Source organism: Eucyclogobius newberryi, unplaced genomic scaffold, assembly GCF_026437365.1.
Source record: "Eucyclogobius newberryi isolate DKJ021-1_F unplaced genomic scaffold, fEucNew1.0.hap1 SCAF_8, whole genome shotgun sequence".
In the NCBI taxonomy this organism is placed as follows: Eukaryota; Metazoa; Chordata; class Actinopteri; order Gobiiformes; family Gobiidae; genus Eucyclogobius; species Eucyclogobius newberryi.
In genome coordinates, this window is record NW_027316500.1 from 23,840,556 (window position 1) to 23,860,860 (window position 20,305).

The 20,305-nt window shown below is 40.4% G+C and overlaps 1 protein-coding gene across 1 annotated transcript in view; it reads right to left on the minus strand.

Moving 5' to 3' along the window:
• The window catches only part of LOC140351528 (protocadherin-15-like), a 315,578-nt gene that overhangs the window by 46,882 nt on the left and 248,391 nt on the right, over positions 1 to 20,305 (minus strand). The window contains exons 25-27 of the mRNA XM_072437379.1: positions 11,458 to 11,567; positions 9,237 to 9,377; positions 3,304 to 3,431 (exon numbers count right to left, since the gene is read on the minus strand). Coding sequence (XP_072293480.1) covers positions 3,304 to 3,431; positions 9,237 to 9,377; positions 11,458 to 11,567 — 379 coding nt within the window. The remainder of the gene's footprint in view (positions 1 to 3,303; positions 3,432 to 9,236; positions 9,378 to 11,457; positions 11,568 to 20,305) is intronic.

The following is a 20,305-nucleotide window of genomic DNA, read 5'->3' on the forward strand; positions in this document are numbered from 1 at the left end:
CTTGCAGTGGAAAAAGTTTGGACTTGACTCTGCTGTGCTACTTTTAATAATAGGATAATTTCCCACGCTTAATAGTAAATTAGTAAATTATAAAGTCGCACATTAGCCAATGAACTTTTGAGCAAAACATTGGAACTCAGAGATAATTTGGTGCTATTTCAGTTATGTGTTAATTGCTTTGGGGCTCAGACTATTTGTAATGCACTCAAATTAAATTGTATTAATTAAAATAAAATTGAAGAGCTATTACAGTCACTATTTAGTACATCACAAACAAATATTCAACTTTGGCAATTTAGATATATCACAAAAAAAACTAAAAACTTGTTTGTTTGCGCAACACAACGCTTTTCTAATGTATTCTCTTCTTTTTTTTTACATTAAATGATGAAGAATTCCTCCATAAACAATAATATTCTATAGGCAAACATCTTCCGCCACCAAACAACCTCCGATACAAAGTACAAAGCGCTAGTGAAGAGGTCACCACTTCCCTCCGTACGCAGCCGTTTTTTCAAATATGTATACATGCTAAATTACACCCGCTAGTCGTCGTGCTTGGATAATACCCAGCAGCCACAGTGTTGTTATTATCAGACAGGATGTGCCTCCATGCTCCTGTGAACAAAGTGAACATAGTGGGATTACAGTGGCTCTGATCCCACCTGCGCACACACAGGGGGTGGACAGCATCGCCCAGAGCACCAGAGATGTGTCCACAGATACGGAAAGGAAATCAAAGTGTCTCATATAAGCAGCCACGGGGCGAGAGCGCGGCGGACGGGCGTGCGGACAGCCAGGTTGTGTCCGGCAGGAGGCGGAGTCAAGTGACCTCATTGGGAAGTGTGCGGGCGGATGAGTAATATATATATACGCTGGGTGTACATCTGCTGGATCAAATTATGACACATTGGAAAATAAACATCTTGCTGTAGAGATTGTGTTTGAGATTGTGTTTTGCTGTAGGATTGTGGCATTACTAATACTCTTTGTGCAACAGATCAGCTCGTCGGTTGTTTTAGAACTTCTGGTTGAGCAGGAATTCCATTAATTTAAGAGTAGAATGAGGGAAAAGCCACTATCATACAAAGTAGATTGATTTGTGTAAAATGAAATGTTTTTCATTTAGCCTTTGGAGTGGAAGCAGAACTTTGGCCAGATTAGCACCAACACATATTCTGAATAATTAATCATGTAAAGAATCCGGATGAACTGACCCATTGACTGTTTATGAATATTACAAGCCTTGCTGTTATTTTTTATTCATACACTGTGCTATTGGATGGTACTTGGTATGGGCAGCTTCCCGGAGGCCATGTATCAAAAAAAGGTCTTTGAGGAGGGGTCTCCCACACTTTTGCCTCCATGAGCTACTTTCACAAGAACAAAACAACCATGAGCTCCTCATGGTATTAATTAATGTTATTAATTTATGTTGTCTGAAAAACTGTTCTGATTTGTTTCTAAATAGATAATACAAACTAATCTATTATTAATGCAGTGTATTTATACAGTGCTTTTCCACCTTCAAGGCACTCAAAGGACATGGTTCAACATTCACATTATTTATTGAGATTTAACACTTAAAGCTTTGGTTGAGTTTTGTCTGGGACAACTAGTTTGGCAAAAGCTAAATCTTGGGAGCGGGCAGACAAGACTGGGTCCGTCGTTAAAGGCGTCAATAAGAGTGTCGCCGTAAAAGATACATACGCTCAGCACAGACAGATAGCGCGTTGACGTCTAGGGACGGTCAAACATGGGAAAGAATCAATCTAAAAGCAATGTGCTCATCCCGGAGACGCCTGTCACGCTGGCAATGTCAAATAAATATGGGAAAGAGTGTCTGGAGTGTCTGCCAGTGTGGGCCAATAGATTTGGGTTTCCACCTGGCGGATCACTAAGCCCGGACAAAATGTATGAATGAATAGAAATGAAGGTTATTTGATTTCTGTCATGTCTATGTGATTTTAATGCATTTTTTTCCTGTTATGTGAAGCACTTTGAATTGCCTTGTGTATGAATTGTGCTCTACAAAGAAACTTGCCTTGCCTTGCCTTGCCTTTATTGGCAGAGGCACAATAGCTGGGTTTGAGGGGGTCTTGAGGGGGATCATTGCCCATTCACTTGGCTGTATGATGTGATTTTATTGTATTTTAGTCAAACTGTCAGTTCGGACCATTTATTCACTCTTTTAAATCTTTCTCTGTGAATATGAGGCAAATTAAGATCAAACAAAGACATTTTGTAGATTGACACCAGCAGAACAAGAATATGTGGCTGTCATTTCCCAAAGTGGTCCTGATCCGCACACAGGTCTGTTTTTTTGAGTCTGATTCTAAACCTAACCAGGCCCACTGATCGCTGCCTGCGCACCCCAGAGTAAAGAGAAAACAGGAAAAGGAGAGGTGACACCTCAAAGAAGCACCCAGAGAAGTGACTGCTGGGTGAGAGGAGAGGAAAGTTTGTTCAAGTCTACACAGAGAGAAAGCATTAAAGTTATAGTTAGAGGTGACCAGTATAAAAATCACCACTAGCTGCACCTTAATGCTTTGGTATATTGTGTTGTATTCCATTTGGTGAAGAAACAAATCATTTAAGTTATATTTGTTCCGATACATTTTGTTTTAGATCTGAGCCAATACCGATACTTGGTCTCTGGGTAGATACCGATACCAGTCCGATACCACATACAGTGTCACAGGGGTTGAAAGAGTAAAGGAAGCTTAACTCAAGTTTTGTTAAAGATAAAAGAGCCAAAAGGGAAAAAAAAGTATTGGACTACTTGTTTGAAAATTACTAATACATAAAAAAAAAAAAAATGCACAGATTTTGATGAAGAAATGTGCAGACTTATTTACTTTTACCTTTCTACTTGGTCCATTTCCACCACTGGTGTGTCAGTGGTCATGGCTCAGTTTTATGCAGAGTAAATAAAGTCTGTGTTAGCGCTGCAGTTGGAGCAGTCTCAGCATTACCAAAGTTCAGCTTCCACTCAAAAAGACACAAGAACAGAACACGGCTCGCATCTACTGGCCCTAATTAAGGAAAGTGTGGTATGGGATTGGGGATTTGGTCTGGGTACTCGCCGATACCAATACCTGAAAAATGTACTGTTCAGGAGCCTACTTAAAATGATGTACGAAGACATTTTGCTATATTCCACTTTCCAATGTTCTCTCCCTACTCAGTTACAATGCACCAATGTGACACAAGATATATACTGTATATATATAATCTTGAAAATATTAACCAGGGATTTGTGACGTATATCAGTGTGAGAAAATGAACCTGTACAATACTTACCACTATCTTGAGCACCGAGCTGAAGATCTTGGTGTCCTCAGTTACTCCACCAATGTAGAGCTGTCTGGTGAAGACAGGAGCGTGGTCATTTTCATCCCGCACTTGGATGAACACTTTGGCTGTGTTGGCTGAAAACAATAAAAAAACAAAATAATTAGTCCTAAAAGATGTAATAATGGACCCAGTTGTGATTTGTCCAAAGTTAGCGCATTTCCAATCACTAGTTTTCTATAAATGTTTACGTCAATATGATTTTTATGGACATCAGCGGGGTCAGAACTTCAAAAGGAAAGTCTAAAATGTTTTCCCAAAATATTTCCGCGGTTGATACGATAGCATGTCAACAAAGCTGTCTATAATAGATGGCTTCGGGCCAGTCTGCACCAATTCTGAAGCATGGACGGAGATGGAAGTGTTTATGGAGTCACTGCGAGAGGACAACTCTGTCAGTGACCATTACATCAGCTGTCAATTAGTCAGACATGTTTTCTCATTCATTTGTGCCACAAGTCAAGTGACAATTATGAAATGGCTCCAGAAAACCATTTTAGTTTGTACATTAATGAAGCAGAGACACAAGTTCAAACAGAAGACTATGCTGGAAAAGAAATCTATCACAAATCAACAAACAAAAGTGTGCTTTAATATTTTATTCAAAATTACCTGTTTCTAAGTGGAATAATGCTGTGTATGATTAAGTCTCTACAAATGGTGACTGGTCATTAGGGTTATAAAAAAAAAGTACAAGTTGTTTTATATTTGTCATATTTTAAAGATAATTTCATGTATATTGTCTTCTCAATCGGTGCACACTAAATTTGCTTCTATGAGAATTATTTTTTTAATAATACAGGATTTGTTAACATCATTGTTCATTTATATAATACATTGGTTTTAAATAGCGCTTTTCGTGAAACTTAAGGACATAGGTGGAACATAAAACAATGATAAGACAAATAAAACAAGTAATAATAATGAAGGAAAGCAGTCATAACGCAGTAGAACAGCGTAGCCTGTGTGCTTCCAGCTGTATTGTTGGTGTGTCACCAATTATTTCTACCTGCCACTGTTTTTAAGGCGTGAAAAGCACCAGAAAATAGTGCTAAAACTAGATCTATACATCACTTAGTCTTGTCTAGTCACTTAGATTTACCCTGCAGTAAACTGTGAATTACTTAGTGGTCAACCTTTCAGTGAGTAATGAGGAGGTATTGCATTCCTACAATCAATAAATCCAGATTGAACAAAAGATTGAGGAAGTCACTGTGACTTCTCACTAACCACATTCTCAAGAATAAACAAACAAGTGTACTATTTTTGTCGTATTTACCCAACAATTTTTAGAGAGTAAAATATAGCTGTGTAAAAATACTTTGTAAAACAGCTGATGAAATCCTGCTTTCTACGACTTTATTTTAAGGCTTTACCTCCCAATCGTAATAACGTTAGCAACATCATTTACACTATGGGAGTTTCTTTCCCCCATAACCTCAGTGCAATGCCAGGACATCAATAAAAAAGTTTCTTGCAATTGCTTTCACATTATTTGGAATTATTACCTGAGCGGCAACCAATAATGTAAGAAGTCAGAAAAAGTGTGAAACGGGCAGAAAACTTTATCAGATTATTAGCTGTTTTTAAGTATTTTTTGGGTTAAGAAAAAAATACAGGTTCCTGCTGTAAACACTTCCACCTTGTGATTTGTCTGGGCTATACACCTTTGCATTGAAATCATAAATATGTGTCCGCACTACAACGGCGGGTTTGGGTAAAAAATGTGCACTGTCAAGGACCATTTTTATTCTGGCTCTGTGCAAAAATGTGATGTCGTCTCACGTTGGGAGCTAAGGGTGCCCCGGGGGAACTGGTATACACACACATACACAAAAACGCACAAAAAAACCTAAAACACAGCACTAAGAATTATGGAGACAAAAGAAGCGGTGTTAAGCACAGAGGGAGGACTCAAGGGGGAACTGGAAAGAGTTCTCTTCCGCCTCTGCATTTGTGTCCACTCGGAGACATAAATCATACCTTATAAACATAAATATGGAGCTGCCCGCCTGCTCAGGTACTCAAGAGACATGTGAAAGAAGAAATGGGTCCATTAGGAGGAAAAAATGCTGTTAATGTGGACTATGCCGTTCTCAGAGGCTCGGAGTACATTTCCATTTGGCAAACATGCTTAATTGATTTTTACCCTTCTGATTATATGTGTATGTGTAGTGCCTTGTAAACATGTGCAGAAATGTTTGTTAGTCCTATTGATTCTGGTGCTTTGTTTGTAGATGTAGATTAATCACATGAGATGAAATTGTGACGTAAGCCCTACAATAGTTAATTTGTTCAAGTACTCCACGTCTATGTGTTTACTGTACATTACAAAGGATGTATATAATCATTATTGATGCAGTCGTGTCAATTTGAAAAGCAGTCAGTAGTTTCAGGTTCCAACATGTCGTACAAAGCTGTGCCATTAGTTAGGCAGCGGTGCCCAATTGAGTCGAACACGATCTACCGGTCAATCTCAGAGGCGGTGGGGGTCGACCCCAAAGCCCTATCTGTTTGTATGAAGTTTAATCTCCCGTGTGCAAGTGACAGTGGATGAAACCGCTGATGACCAGTACATTACACAAGTGTGAGCGAACCAAGCAGCACAAATACAGATGTATTCATTGGCACTTCTCTTATGGCAGCAAGACCGCACCACTGTCGGCGCTGGAGCGCACAGTGGCTGCACAGCGGCTGCACAGCGGCTGCACAGCGGCTGCACACTGCAAGCCAAAAACGGAGCCGCAGAACAAACAAGCTTGAAGGAGACAGGAGAGAGAGGAGCGGGTCACCTGTGCCAAGGAGCAGGAGGAGGAGACAGGTAGTGCCATCGCTTAATGCTAACTTGTTCCAAAAATGATGTAAACCATTCGAAATGTTGCATTTGACATCGTTTCGATGAGCCCTTACACTTTTAATAAAACTTTAAACATTAATATTTGGTTGGTATAACATGAAAATGTTAGAATTTTTCCAATTTTACAGTATAAAGTACTACTTTTTGTTGATTGGTCGCAGGTTGAGGGCCGCATTTGGCTCCTGGGGCCACAGTTTGGACACCCCTACAATATAGTATACAGTAAGTTTATAGGTAGATCTTTTGGCTTTACTGAATCCAAAAGTGCGGGCACCCCTGAGATAGGGCATATGCCACAAAGTAATAGCAGCATATTATATATGTGTCTGAAGCCTAATGATCAGAATGTTTTACCACAATTCCAGTTCTTCAACTTCTCCTGACACTTTGGAAGGTTACCAAATGCAATGGCCACTTAACTTCATCTGTGCCTTAGCAGATGGTGCTACAAATACTGGCAAAACACGGAAAGGACATTTTCCTAAACTAGAAGAAATTAAAGTCGGACACAGGGCCTTTAATATAAGCGTTATGGACAAGATGAGGCTTCAGAAGATGACCCAAAAAATACAGAGAAATGTATTAATTGAGTTGCTACTAAATGGTGTTACTATTAATAAAAAGTAATATATTCTTCAAATATATCATCCCTATTGTGATAGGCAGTCTTATTTGAGTCCTTTCTTCTTCACAGCAGGACAAATCCAAAAAGTAAGCCATGTTCACAGCTCCAGTGACACATTTTCTCTGGGTTCAAATTTTCTTTTTGACGAGTTCTACAGAAAAGCCAGATTTATGCGACAGATCAGTTTCACAAGTCTAATTAGAAGGCATTAAACTAAGTGATATGGAGAGAGTAGACTACATACTGCAAACTGCAATGGACCTTTGAAGAAGAACGAGCCAATAAGAGCCAAGATAACAGCATGCATATGGAAAAAAAACTCCTTTATCCATTATAAGTGAATAAGTAATCATGATTAAAGCATGTTGTATAATTGCTACCATTAGTATGTACAAGACTTATGCGTATAGAGCTGGCACGCTATGAGATTATCATTCATAAATGCATGAAAGGAATTGAAAATGAACACTACATCAATCATAGCCCAGAACTTTTGTTAAGAAAACTCATAAAGATTCAGACAGTCCAAGTACATGCATGAAAACACAGCATAGAGTGATTTACAAAATATGAGTTTGGGCCAGAGAGTTTGCAAGCAATTCATCATGTTAATAGATGGTCACAACAACTGCCTAAATGATTGAATAAAATACAGTCCTCATAATGAAGGAGCTCTTAGATGCATGAAATAAACAATGCACTTTTATCGCACTGGGACAGAAATGCAACCAGTAACAAGTTGTATTTTTCATAGGTTGTCAGAGTGCAGAAAAAAGACAAGACATTGATTTATCAGTACGTTTGTGCTACCGACTGTTCTGAAGTAAGCAATAGTCTAGTGTCTGGAGTTTGAGATAATTCGGTGAAATGAAAGCGACGTGCAAGGTTTTGTGTGGTGAGCATGTCTATCAGCCTAAAAAAATGCTCTGTGGCCCTTTTCCTGGTATTTTACTACACAACAAGCAACAATTCAAGTATTTTGTTTTCTTCAGAGGGACCGAAATGTTGTGTTGGTAAAATGTGAGGCAGTGTTTGAGAGTCTTCTTTCAAATTACTGTCCTAGCAACCTGCAAAATTGTATTAGTTAACGATATTCATGAATAAATGTAATGTTTTGAACAGATTTCTATCAAGGCACTGAAGACATACGGGTACCAAATATGAAGCCATACAGGTACCAAATAAGTAACCTATAAACCATGCTCAAAACAAAGCTACCACCAATGCTCAGACACAATATTGAGAAATGCTTGAATTCCATCCATTTTCTACCGCTTGTTCCCTTTCGGGGTCGCGGGTGACTGGAGCCTATCCCAGTGACTTCGGGCCTTAGGCGGGGTACACCCTGGACAGTGGGCAACTCGTCGCAGGGAATTTGCATTTCTAAACCACAAGTTCCTTGACTAGGGCAGCATCGATCAACCAATCGAGACTGATTGACTATATAAAAAAAATTGTAGTCGTAGCTCGCCTCCGACGGTCCCTCATCTGCCTGAAGAGTGGGTCCAGCTCGACTCAGACGGTCCCTCATCTGCCTGAAGAGTGGGTCCAGCTCGCCTCAGACGGTCCCTCTTCTGCCTGAAGAGTGGGTCCAGTTTGCCTCAGTCGGTCCCTCATCTGCCTGAAGAGTGGGTCCAGCTCGCCTCAGACGGTCCCTCTTCTGCCTGAAGAGTGGGTCCAGTTCGCCTCAGTCGGTCCCTCATCTGCCTGAAGAGTGGGTCCAGCTCGACTCAGACGGTCCCTCATCTGCCTGAAGAGTGGGTCCAGCTCAACTCAGACGGTCCCTCATCTGCCTGAAGAGTGGGTCCAGTTCGCCTCAGTCGGTCCCTCATCTGCCTGAAGAGTGGCTCCAGCTCCAGTCTCCCTCGTGTCCGTCTGTCCGTCTGTGGGAGTCGGATCTCTCCTTCACTGGAACTCCTCCAGGTTTCTACGCTTTTTTCCCAAAGAGGTTTTTTTTGTAGTTTTTCCTGGCCGAGAAGGAGAGTCTAAGGACAGAGGACCCTGGGACATCGTCCCTCGCCACCACAGACATTGTCTGACTCCATCGCCACCACAGACATTGTTGATTCATTTCTCCCTGTGGCCCTCAGAGGCAACTGTTGTTGTGATTTTGGGCCTTACAAAAATAAATTGATTTGATTTGATTTGATTTGGATTTTCACAAACATTATTATCGCCACAGAATCTAAAACATCTACAAAGAGAGCTTTTGTAACAAAGACAGTGGCATTATTAAATCAAAATGGTAAAAAAGTATCAACAATTTCAGATTCTAAACTAAAAAATAATAATCACTGATGAGTCGACCACTAAAATAACAGTTGCAGCCCAAACAGTGACAGTTTAAACAAACTCTTTTAGTGCACTAGTTATTAGCTAGAACAGGTACATGTCACTTACATTTAGAAGGCACGCGCAGGTTGGAAATGACGACTATCATGGAGTCGGCTTGCACCCTGAGAATGTAACTGGTCACGTTTTCATAATCCAGAGGTTTGGCTGTGGAGATCACCCCAGTCATGTTGTTCACCTTAAAATGACCTGCCAAGAAAATAACATAATCAACAAAACACATACGCCATCTATGGAGGCATGTTGTTCTTTCCGCCTCCTTTTTGCTCTTATACATACAGAGAGGTTGAATGTGGCCCTGCAAGGAATGCATTTATCTTTACAGTCAAAACTGTTCATAAGTACAGTGCAAAAAAGACTTTCTTTTCATGCCACATCTCACACTGAGAGAGCTTTAGAGCTTTTTCAGCACTCAAGTTCGCTTCGGCGGCGCACAAGCAGCCAACACCTGCAGCTAACACATGAATTGAGCTCCACATGACCACACATTTTATGACCCTAAATAGATATAATGAATTCACAGATGTGTAGAGTGGAATTTGAACAGCACAATTATGTGTTATCATAACTGGAGTGCGAGTGGAATGCTTTTAAGACATTTTCCTCCTCAAAAGGGTCAGAAGTATTCCTGCTAAATGAACAATGATAACAGCAGGGAATAATGTTAAGAATATTGAAACTACAGCGTGTGACAGTAAACTAATTACTCACCAACAAATATTCTGTGCTAAGGTCAGTTGGTTAAAAACATGAAAAAAGGATAATTATGAAGAATCAACGAGGAGGCAAATGTTCTGACTGTGATCAAATGTTTTTGCAGTTTACTTTCTTGCAGATAATAGGGTTACTATGATATGAGTGTCAAGTCTCTACACAGAGTTTTCTTAATGTTGTTTAAAACGTCACAATTAAGAGCTGTAGCGTGCAGTGACTTTCATGGATGGGCAAGCAGACTTGGGGAGTTCATCCATGCAAAAATGGAAACAAATAAAATCAATAAAATGCAAGAGTTTCAAACCCTGGTCTTCCACCGGAGAAAGCGTTTGACTTGAGGAACTTGAAGGGAAAATATAAATGCACTTCTTTTTCACTTTTGTTACCTCATCACAAACAAGTTGAATTTCATTCATTCGGTTTAGCCCAAATTCCTTTGTTGTGATTTACCAAAAACGTTTCCTGCACATTTTTTAAATCACCAGATTCATTCTGAGCATTTCTATACAATATAGCCCAATTATATAAAGGGAACTTTGCTTTTAAAGTGTGTTTTCCAAAATTGAAAGTTAAAGTATGAACGTTCATCACATCAAAACTGAGACTGAACCTGAACTTAAAGGTTGAATGGACGATTTTTTTGACCAAAATCTGAGTCTTATTTCCTCGTGGCGTGGACTGCCGATTAATCCTGCCACGTATCAATCATAAAACGCACCTACCGTTCACCTGCAGCCGTGTGTGGCTCGTCCCCACGAGCAGCACGGTTCTGCGTGTCTAAGCGCATTGATCTATCATAATATAGTTCCCTCAGTGTACGGGACGAAATGAAGACGGAGAAAGACAGTTCGAACTGACTAATAAGAAGACGGAAATCTACGAGAGATGAGAGATGCGCTAATAAACAAACGCACGTGTGTGTTGTATCAGTCCACACGGGGGAGTGGCATGTGCACTTCCACCTGTGTTCTCAAATCGCCGAAAAATCGTCCATTGCGCCTTTAACCTGGGCTAAACCAGGACTAAACATGGTCTGGCAAAATACCAATTTACGTCCACATAAATACTAAAATGTGCTCAGATTAGGACCAAATAAGCACAAGTTGAACGCACCCTGAAGCATGGTGGTTCCACTATAAGTTATTCCTATGTCATGATATAAAGTACATACACAATGATCAAGCAAAAACATGAAGGCCACACGCAAAATCAAGGCTACAGTACAAACAATTTCAGTGTCATTACATTTGGCATTCAAGGGTTTACAGTGTTTGACAGTTTAACATAAGAGGATATATTAGATAAAGGTAAAACAGGCAAGGCCAGAGTGTAGACTTAAGTGAGGTGACAGGGCCTTATTTGTGATGGCAAATGTCTGGGTCAGAACATCAGCAAAATTACAGCTCTTGTGAGTTATTCGCGAGCTGCAATGGACAGTAACTAACAAAAATAGTCAAACAACAGCATTGATCTGAGGACAGGTGAAGCCCAGAGGTAAAGGTTATGGCTGATCTGTAATAAATCATGTGTGTGTGTGTGTCTTTGTGAAACATACCCCGTTCGTTCCCTTCCACAATGGAGTAGAAGATGGTTTGATTGACGGCAGCAGCCAGGATGGTTCCCACGCGGGTGCCAACGGGAGCCTGCTCACTCACTGGAGCAAACCTGCAAAAATATGACGCCAAACTTAAAAAAACAATTCTGAAAAAAGAAATAGTAACAGGCAATCATCAAGCGCCACCAGCTCTGTGCCTGTGTGTTGCACTCATATAATTCTTAGTCCACGATAGCAGTTTGACATTTGGCAATTTTCTCATAAAAAGAAATTTAGTGCCTTCAATTGTTTTTTAATATTTTGTTCCAGCGCTGAGTTCAAAGCTACAGAATCTCCTGGTAAGAATATATAGTGATCTTTCTCCCCTTACTATCATCTAAATGAATAAATAAAAGACTTGGCTCCAAGGGGGGCAAAACCTTAGCTTGGGAAAAGTAAAGTTATAAATAAGTAATCCACCGCAGTAGCCCAGAAGTATTTCAGATAACCTCCTGGTTCCCATAATATCTTTGAATTATGGGTAAATTTTGCATTGTGTGAAGGTGCAGGTTTTTAAGATGCACTATTTAACTTTTTATGAGTTATTTAAGAACTAGGTATGTTCCCCAGTATAGCATTAAACCTCTATATATTACTTTTATTCAATTACAAGGGTTTTTATTGCTCCAAAATATCTTGGAAAAAAGTTGCCTGGCCTGGTAACATCTCCATGGAGTCATGCTAGGAGCAAACCTTCCAAGAAGTTTAAAATAAGGTAATTTGATCTATGTGAAAGGTCATTTGAAGGGCAAAACATTTATTTGCCAAACTACGCGGAACTAAATCTGCAAAACTCGCTCCTGCCTCTGAAAGTTGTGTACGCTCGGAATGCATTAGGTAAGCGCATACAGTCCTTATACATGTGGACTGCTTTCGAATGAACTAGTTTGAGTTTTCATTTTCAGTAAAACTCAAGTTCAGCACCTTTAATTGAATGTAAAACACATCAAATAAAAGTGAATGAAAATAGATGCAAGTACTATTAAATGAAGGTGGCAGTAACTCCGACCAGAGCGTATTATTGTGTCATTGGGTAAGACACTTGTCCCCTCGTGTCCATGAATGAATGTGATGTGTGAGTGAATGATCGGTTGGTTGGTGGCGGTTGGAGAGGGAGATGGCTCAGATTGGCCTCCTCGCTTGTGTGACTTACACAAACAGGAAAAGCACTATAAGATTCAATATAAGATGAAACGTGTCTGTGTAATCTCGTCGTCCATGTTGGTTCCATAGCAAAAGAATATTGAACGTTTTGAGAGTGAATATGTTTCCCTACTTATCCAAGTATCTTCTTCAGGACAGGAACTCAGCCTTATATCTGTCTGAAGGGAGGCGCTAACGACAATGAAAGTATCAAACTCTAATCATTTACAAATGTGTTTATGTTGTAAGTTAACTCTACTGAACTACTTTAAGGTGTGAATTGTCACCTGAGTGTTGTTTTTTGCGTAAAATAAACCTTTCAGAGGAACTGAAGAAGCTACTTGGATGAGTAGCGAAACGTATTCACTCTTAAAACTAGTAGAAAAAGCTTCAGTTGTAGTCATCTGGACTCAGTTAGAAAAAATAGACGTTTCGACTCTCATCCAAGAGTCATTGTCAATAAAAGAATTTAGATCGGGAACTCCGATATTAATACTGTTCTGTGGTAAGACCCGCCCATTGGGCGGAGCCTTCCTGAAGTAGAAAGAGTTGTTTGATTCAACAGAAACTCCCCCCTTGTATCTACCGAGCTAGCCTATTCAGAATTTTAATGGGCTATTAGAATCCTCTTTGTCTTTGTGTGACCCTGGCACAACCACCCTGAGTAACTGATTCGCATTTAAATGTCCTGGTCCTGGTCCTCTACCTTTCCAGGGGTTCAGTATACCATTATAGATACCAGGAAGATTTAATCTTAACCCTCCATTTCTGTTTAAAGAAGGTCTTTCTTTTTTAACAAAAATAGCTTCCTTGACTCCTCTTTCAAACCATCTTTTCTCCCTGCTTAGAATATTCACCTCACCGTCTTCAAATGAGTGATTAGAGGCTTCAAGATGGAGATGCACGGCACTCTGAGGTCCTGAACTTGTATTTCTTCTGTGCTGATAGAGCCTCTTGTGTAGAGGCTGTTTAGTCTCACCTATGTAACGTTCTTTACAGCTTTCTTCACTGCATTGGATCGAATAAACTACATTGCTCTGTTTTTGAGTCGGCAACTTGTCCTTAGGGTGAACCAGTTTTTGTCTTAAAGTGTTTCCTGGTTTAAAATAAACAGGGACTTCGTGTTGTCTAAAAATTCTCTGCAGTTTTTCCGACAGGCCAGACACATAAGGGATAGAAACACCCTTCCTTCTCTGTTCAGTTTCCCTTTTGTCCTGCTTCTTGGTTAATCCCAATAATCTTGGTTTTCTGCTCTTTGGTTCCAACCACCCACTACAGCACAAGCTGGGTGTGATCAGAACCTTACAACACAGAGCTCAAGGTGTGCCCACCAGCTCGAGGGCAAGAAGAAAGAGGAAAAACATGTCCGAAATGCCCTCTCAGCCTGTGGTTACCCCGCTTGGGCTCTCAACAGAGTGAAGAGAACCAAGAAGCAGGACAAAAGGGAAACTGAACAGAGAAGGAAGGGTGTTTCTATCCCTTATGTGTCTGGCCTGTCGGAAAAACTGCAGAGAATTTTTAGACAACACGAAGTCCCTGTTTATTCTAAACCAGGAAACACTTTAAGACAAAAACTGGTTCACCCTAAGGACAAGTTGCCGACTCAAAAACAGAGCAATGTAGTTTATTCGATCCAATGCAGTGAAGAAAGCTGTAAAGAACGTTACATAGGTGAGACGAAACAGCCTCTACACAAGAGGCTCTATCAGCACAGAAGAAATACAAGTTCAGGACCACAGAGTGCCGTGCATCTCCATCTTGAAGCCTCTAATCACTCGTTTGAAGACGGTGAGGTGAAGGTTTTAAGCAGGGAGAAAAGATGGTTTGAAAGAGGAGTTAAGGAAGCTATTTTTGTTAAAAAAGAAAGACCTTCTTTAAACAGAAATGGAGGGTTAAGATTCAATCTCCCTGGTATCTATAATGGTATACTGAACCCCTGGAAAGGTAGAGGACCAGGACCAGGACATTTAGATGCTAATCAGGTACTCAGGGTGGTTGAGCCAGGGTCTCACAAAGACAAAGAGGATTCTAATAGCCCATTAAAATTCTGAATAGGCTAGCTCGGTAGATAAAAGGGGGGAGTTTCTGTTGAAACAAACAACTCTTTCTACTTCAGGAAGGCTCCGCCCAATGGGCGGGTCTTACCACAGAACAGTATTAATATCGGAGTTCTCGATCTAAATTCTTTTATTGACAATGACTCTTGGATGAGAGTCAAAACGTGTATTTTTTCTAACTGAGTCCAGATGACTACAATGAAGCTTGTTCTACTATGGAACACGCCTGGACGAATGAGGGATTACACCGACATATTTCTTAAAACTAGATTAGATTTTCTTTTGCTATAGGATTAATGGATAATTATTAAGATGTTAAGTGTCACCAATAAGCACCTGCAGAATAACAGCTCAGAGGCTAAATGTACAGCTTCGAGGGCCCTTTTTGGAGCCGTGCGGGGCCCCATGGATATGTACAGTCCTAGTTCCAACTCTGCACAAAGCCGAGAGCATGCCATAAAGTCTACTTCGCAAAGGGAATGTAACTAAGATGTGTTTTCGCTGTGGGGAGGCTAGTGCATGCCATTGTGATAAAGCATTGATGACAGTGCTCGTATGCAGGCTGTCATCTGTGGTTGTTAGCGGGGAAGTTTTGGAGGTAGCAGAAACAGCAGACTGAGAGGCAGCCCCTGGGCTCACTCAAAGCATTATGGGAGAATTAGATCTTCCAATTTCATGGATGTGCAGTGGGATTCAGAAGCTGGAGGAGGCTGTTGAGAAAAGACTATTTAGACCGTGTTTGGGGAAAAGGGCCCAGCATGGCGGCATGAAGAGTTTTACAGAATGCAGTGAGGAGGGATTTTGGGGATGACAGGGTAAAAGGTTGAACTTGTATTGTAGATGTATTTTAAATAACTGGCCTCAAAAATGGGTGTGGTTTTTAGATTTCCATTAAAACCTAATTATTTGGTTTTCATAATAAGGAAAAAAACATGACCCACTAAAAAGAAAATGACAAAAGAACGGTAATTTTATTGGTAAAATTCTAGTCTTTTTTCTTTTTTTACACAGTTTTGTCATATGATGACAATGTGAAATGCATTTCAGGATACTTTTAGTGTGTTGTAGAATAATGCAGATAAATGTGTCCAGTTTGATTGAACCTCAAGTATTTTATTGCAAATATTTTCTAATACAGGTGGGAGGAATGGAGAGGGGAAGAATTTATATAAGTATTTTTTTCTTTGCACACAAAGCACCTCCTATGAACATATTTTACCACCAGATCTAAACCAGCTCTATGACAGACTATATTACTAGGTCCAAACCAGGTCAGAAATAGGACTACGCCACTAATAATCACAGGTTGTATTGATTTCAGATAGATTCTGAATACTTTCACGTTGACGGGTTAAAACATATGCATTTATTTTTTTCACTTTGTGATGCATTTATTTATAAGATAAGAGAAACTTTGTTACAAAATAGAGAAGGAAAAAAATGCACATGCACTCACTAGAAGTTGTGCTCTATTTTTCACACTATTTCCATGAAGTTTGAGTACATGTACCGGAATACACATACTCGACGAATTGTGAGTTACTTCCCAACACTGGAAATACGCATACAAAGAAGCCGGTCATAGGCATAGTGGAATTTGGTCTGGAAATTGTAAACAAGCAAAGGAACAAGCAAATTAACATTATATATGGAAAAATAATGGCGGTAGAATATGTATTTGTATCGTTATAGATCTTTAAAACATCCTCTTGAGTAGCTTTGGCATCTCCTGTTTTAGAACGTGAAGAACTCCATCTACTGGCAGGAGAGGAAATCACAAAGAGGATAGAAATAAAAGCTAGATTGCCTGACATGCTGTTGCAGGCACACAGTTGTAATGAACATGAAATGAAATGCTCAGAACAGCAGAGCGGGGCTGGTGATGATTTTTGTACCTAGAAAAACCCAGAAGATGCTGGAGCTCCATCTTTCATGTCACAAAACAGGGACATTTGTAAGGGGTAGATGTCGTCTTGAGGACTTACTATACAGGATTCAGCAAACAAACGTGAATGAAGCAAAATACAACTCTTTGTGGTATTTTTGTAAAACGGTGAAGGTTGCGCGTCCTCAAGGCTTGAGAGCTAAACCCAAAAAAGGTAACAAATATTCAAAATATTTCGGAAAGCGCTCTGAGGAAGACTTCATGCCAAAATGCGTAACCCCTAAATATTTGTGATCTTTAATGAGAGAATAATGTTACAACAGTGTTAAAGCTAATAAAAAGTCAATGTTGCATATTATGTCTCCTTTAAATGAGTACTGCTTTGTTACTTTCTAATGTATTCACACTTATATTGTTCCAAAATTAAATGTATTTGAATTAAAATGTGTTAACATTAAAATATATCCTACGGCTCCAAACATTTTTGCTTTAGACTTTTTCAAGTAAACCAAGGATTTTAAGAACATTTTTCCAGTTTTAACGACATATCTGACGCCAGCTACATGTCCGGGAGAAGAAGGGAGAAAGACTGTGAACGCTGTCGGAAATATCAACAAGAAATTAATGAGCTGAAAACACGGATATTTGTTTTGGAATCTGAAAAAGTTCTTCACGATACCATTCCTGTGTCAACCGACGGTAAGAAGAGCACACTTTTTACAAGAAAAACTGCTACTTTCAACCTAAACCGCAGTGACTCTGTATCGTTTCCAAAACTGTCTAAAAACCAGAAAGACCAGGCTGTTTCTTGGAACAAACTTGGAGCAAAGCCTAAACGATACAAAGATAACGTGAAGTCGCCTAAAATACAGCTCACCAACAGATTTTTACCACTTTCAGAGATGGAATTAAATGAAAAAAGGAAAGATGACGTGGCCAAAATACAGTGAGGAGGATCTGTGCCAGGAGCCAAGGTCACAAAGATTGTTTTAGTTGGGGACGGCGCGATAAGTCACGTGACACATGAAAAGATAAACACACATTCTTTTCCAAGCGCCACTGTTTCTGAGATAACGTCACTCCTTCCAAATATTATGGCTAAGCATGGAGGAGCTAAACAGCTGATTGTGCACGTGGGTGCAGTGGACATGCGGCGGGAACAGACTGAAGTTTTGAAAAAAGACTTCTTGAAGTTATTCGACGTGCTTGATAAAATGGAAATCAAAACATTCATAAGTGGACCTCTTCCAAACATCGACAGGAGGATAAACAAGTTTAGCCGGCTTCTTCAGCTGAACACATGGCTGTCCAAAGGGTGTTCCCCGAGAGGACTACACTACATTGAGAACTTCTATCTATTCTGGAAACGAGAGGACCTGTTTAAGAGAAATGGCCCCCACCTATGCAGAGGTGGAGTGAGGGTGCTGACAGAGAACCTGCTCCACGCTCTGAGGCATTGGACTGGGCCTGGACAGGGTCCTGAGCAGATAGTTAGAGAAGAGAGGAATGAGAGAAGAATTCCTGCTCCATCAGCCAGAGACCGAGCCAATGTTTCAACATCAAAAGCACCACAACCTCAGCCTCCACCAAAGGATTCATCAGCAGCTGCTCCACCACCACCAGCAAAGGATTCAGCTCCAGCTGCTCCGCATTCACCTCCACCGCCTCCAGCAAAGGAACAATCTTCAAAGGCCTTGGACCCATCTGTGACAAGCCCAACAACATCCCTGTCATCGCCCCTGCCTTCACACCAGCCCTGGGTTCCCCCTGCAACATCTACTCCCACTAAAGATTCATCATTCTCCTTCTCATCTCCACTCTCACCCATGGGCCTTCCCAGCCATTTTGAAAGTCTGATCAAATCAGGCATTAAGATGGCTCCACTCACGCCCAATATAGCAAGGGCTATGTCTTCCCTGCACAAGCCGACTACACCAACAAAAGCCCCACCACCCATCCCCCCTCGCCTCTCACCTGGTCCCAAACTCTCCTTGGCTACAAAAGCCCCACCACCCATCCAACCTCGCCTTTCACCTGGTATCTCCCATAGCTAGGATGCACTGGGTCTCAGCGTTGCCGGGACTTATTGTCACATTAAAATCAAACCAACCCGGGGCCCTATGTAAAAAGAGCCCCCCCTAGTGCTATTTCTGTAGTCACATCATCACAGAGATGGAAAAACAAAATGCGAGTCAGGCCCAATCTGAGAAATGTGATTCATATTCCCTGTGAAAAGATAAAGCCCAGTCCCACTGAAACTAGTCTGAAACTTGCTGTGCTAAATGTCAGATCCTTATGTAACAAATCTCTCTTAATTAATAATTTTATTTCTTCTTATAATCTTGATTTTATGTTTTTAACTGAAACATGGCTTGACAAAAACACAGGAAATGTAGTTCTGATAGAATCTGCTCCACCCAACTTTAAGTTTGAATCTGAAACACGAAAAAAACTAAAAAGGGGGTGGAGTCTGTGCTGTCTTTAGAGATGAAATAATTACCCGCAGGTTGTCTTTTGGGGTGTTTTCATCATTTGAGTATGTATCCTTTAAAATGGAGCTAAAACGGTCTCCATCCATTCTCTTCATTGTTTTATACAAGCCTCCCCAGCACTGCCAAAGTTTTATTGATGATTTTACTGAGATGCTTTAAGTCATATGCACAGACTTTGATGGTTTGGTCATTACAGGTGATTTCAATGTGCATGTTGATAATATTTGTGACAGAAACGCTAAAGAGCTTGATGCTGTCCTTGAAACCTTCAGTCTTACTCAGCATGTGAGAGGCCCCACCCACAGCAAAGGAAACAATCTAGATCTCATAATTACAAAGGGGGTAAATATTTCAAATGTTAATGTGATCGATGTTGCTCTGTCTGATCATTTCTGTGTCTTCTTTGACCTGTCTGTTTCTCCCAAACCTCCGGTTGGTCCTGCAGTTGTTCAGAGGAGACACATAAGTGATGGCACAGGTGCACTGTTTATGGAAATGATAAACTTTGAAAATGTCTCATGTTCTAATGTAAATGATTTGTTGAACTCTGTTACATCTAGTGTTTTGAATGTTCTGGACACCATCGCCCCTATAAAGGCTAAAATGGTTAAAAATAAGCAGAAGGCGCCGTGGAGAAATGATGATTCGGTCAGGGCACAGAAAAGGGAGTGCCGCAGGGCCGAACGGAAATGGCGCAAGTCAAAGCTCCAGGTTCAAAAAGAGATTTACAAAGAAAAGCTGAACATGTACAACCTAATCTTATGTAGAACTAGGGAAAGATATTTTTCTGAAATAATTGGAAGCTGCAGTAACAACTCGCGTGTCCTGTTTGCCACAGTAAACAGATTAACAAACCCTCCAGCTCAGCTGCCGTTAGAACTCATTTCCACATCCAAGTGTAATGAGTTTGCATTATTCTTTAATGACAAAGTTCAGGGCATTAAAAATGCTATAAATCCCACAATGCAAAAAATTACCCTAAAACCACCAAGGCACTTAGAGCTAACTCACTTTGCACCAGTAACTGACAAAACTGTCCATGAGATCATCACCAGTCTGAGTTCATCTACATGCTGCCTTGATGTGTTACCCACCAAATGTCTAAAGTCTGTGCTGAACAGTTTGTTAGCACCATTCACTCACATAGTTAACATGTCGCTTCAATCTGGAACATTCCCAATGTCTTTGAAAACTGTGGTCATAAAGCCTCTCCTAAAGAAGAGCAGTCTTAA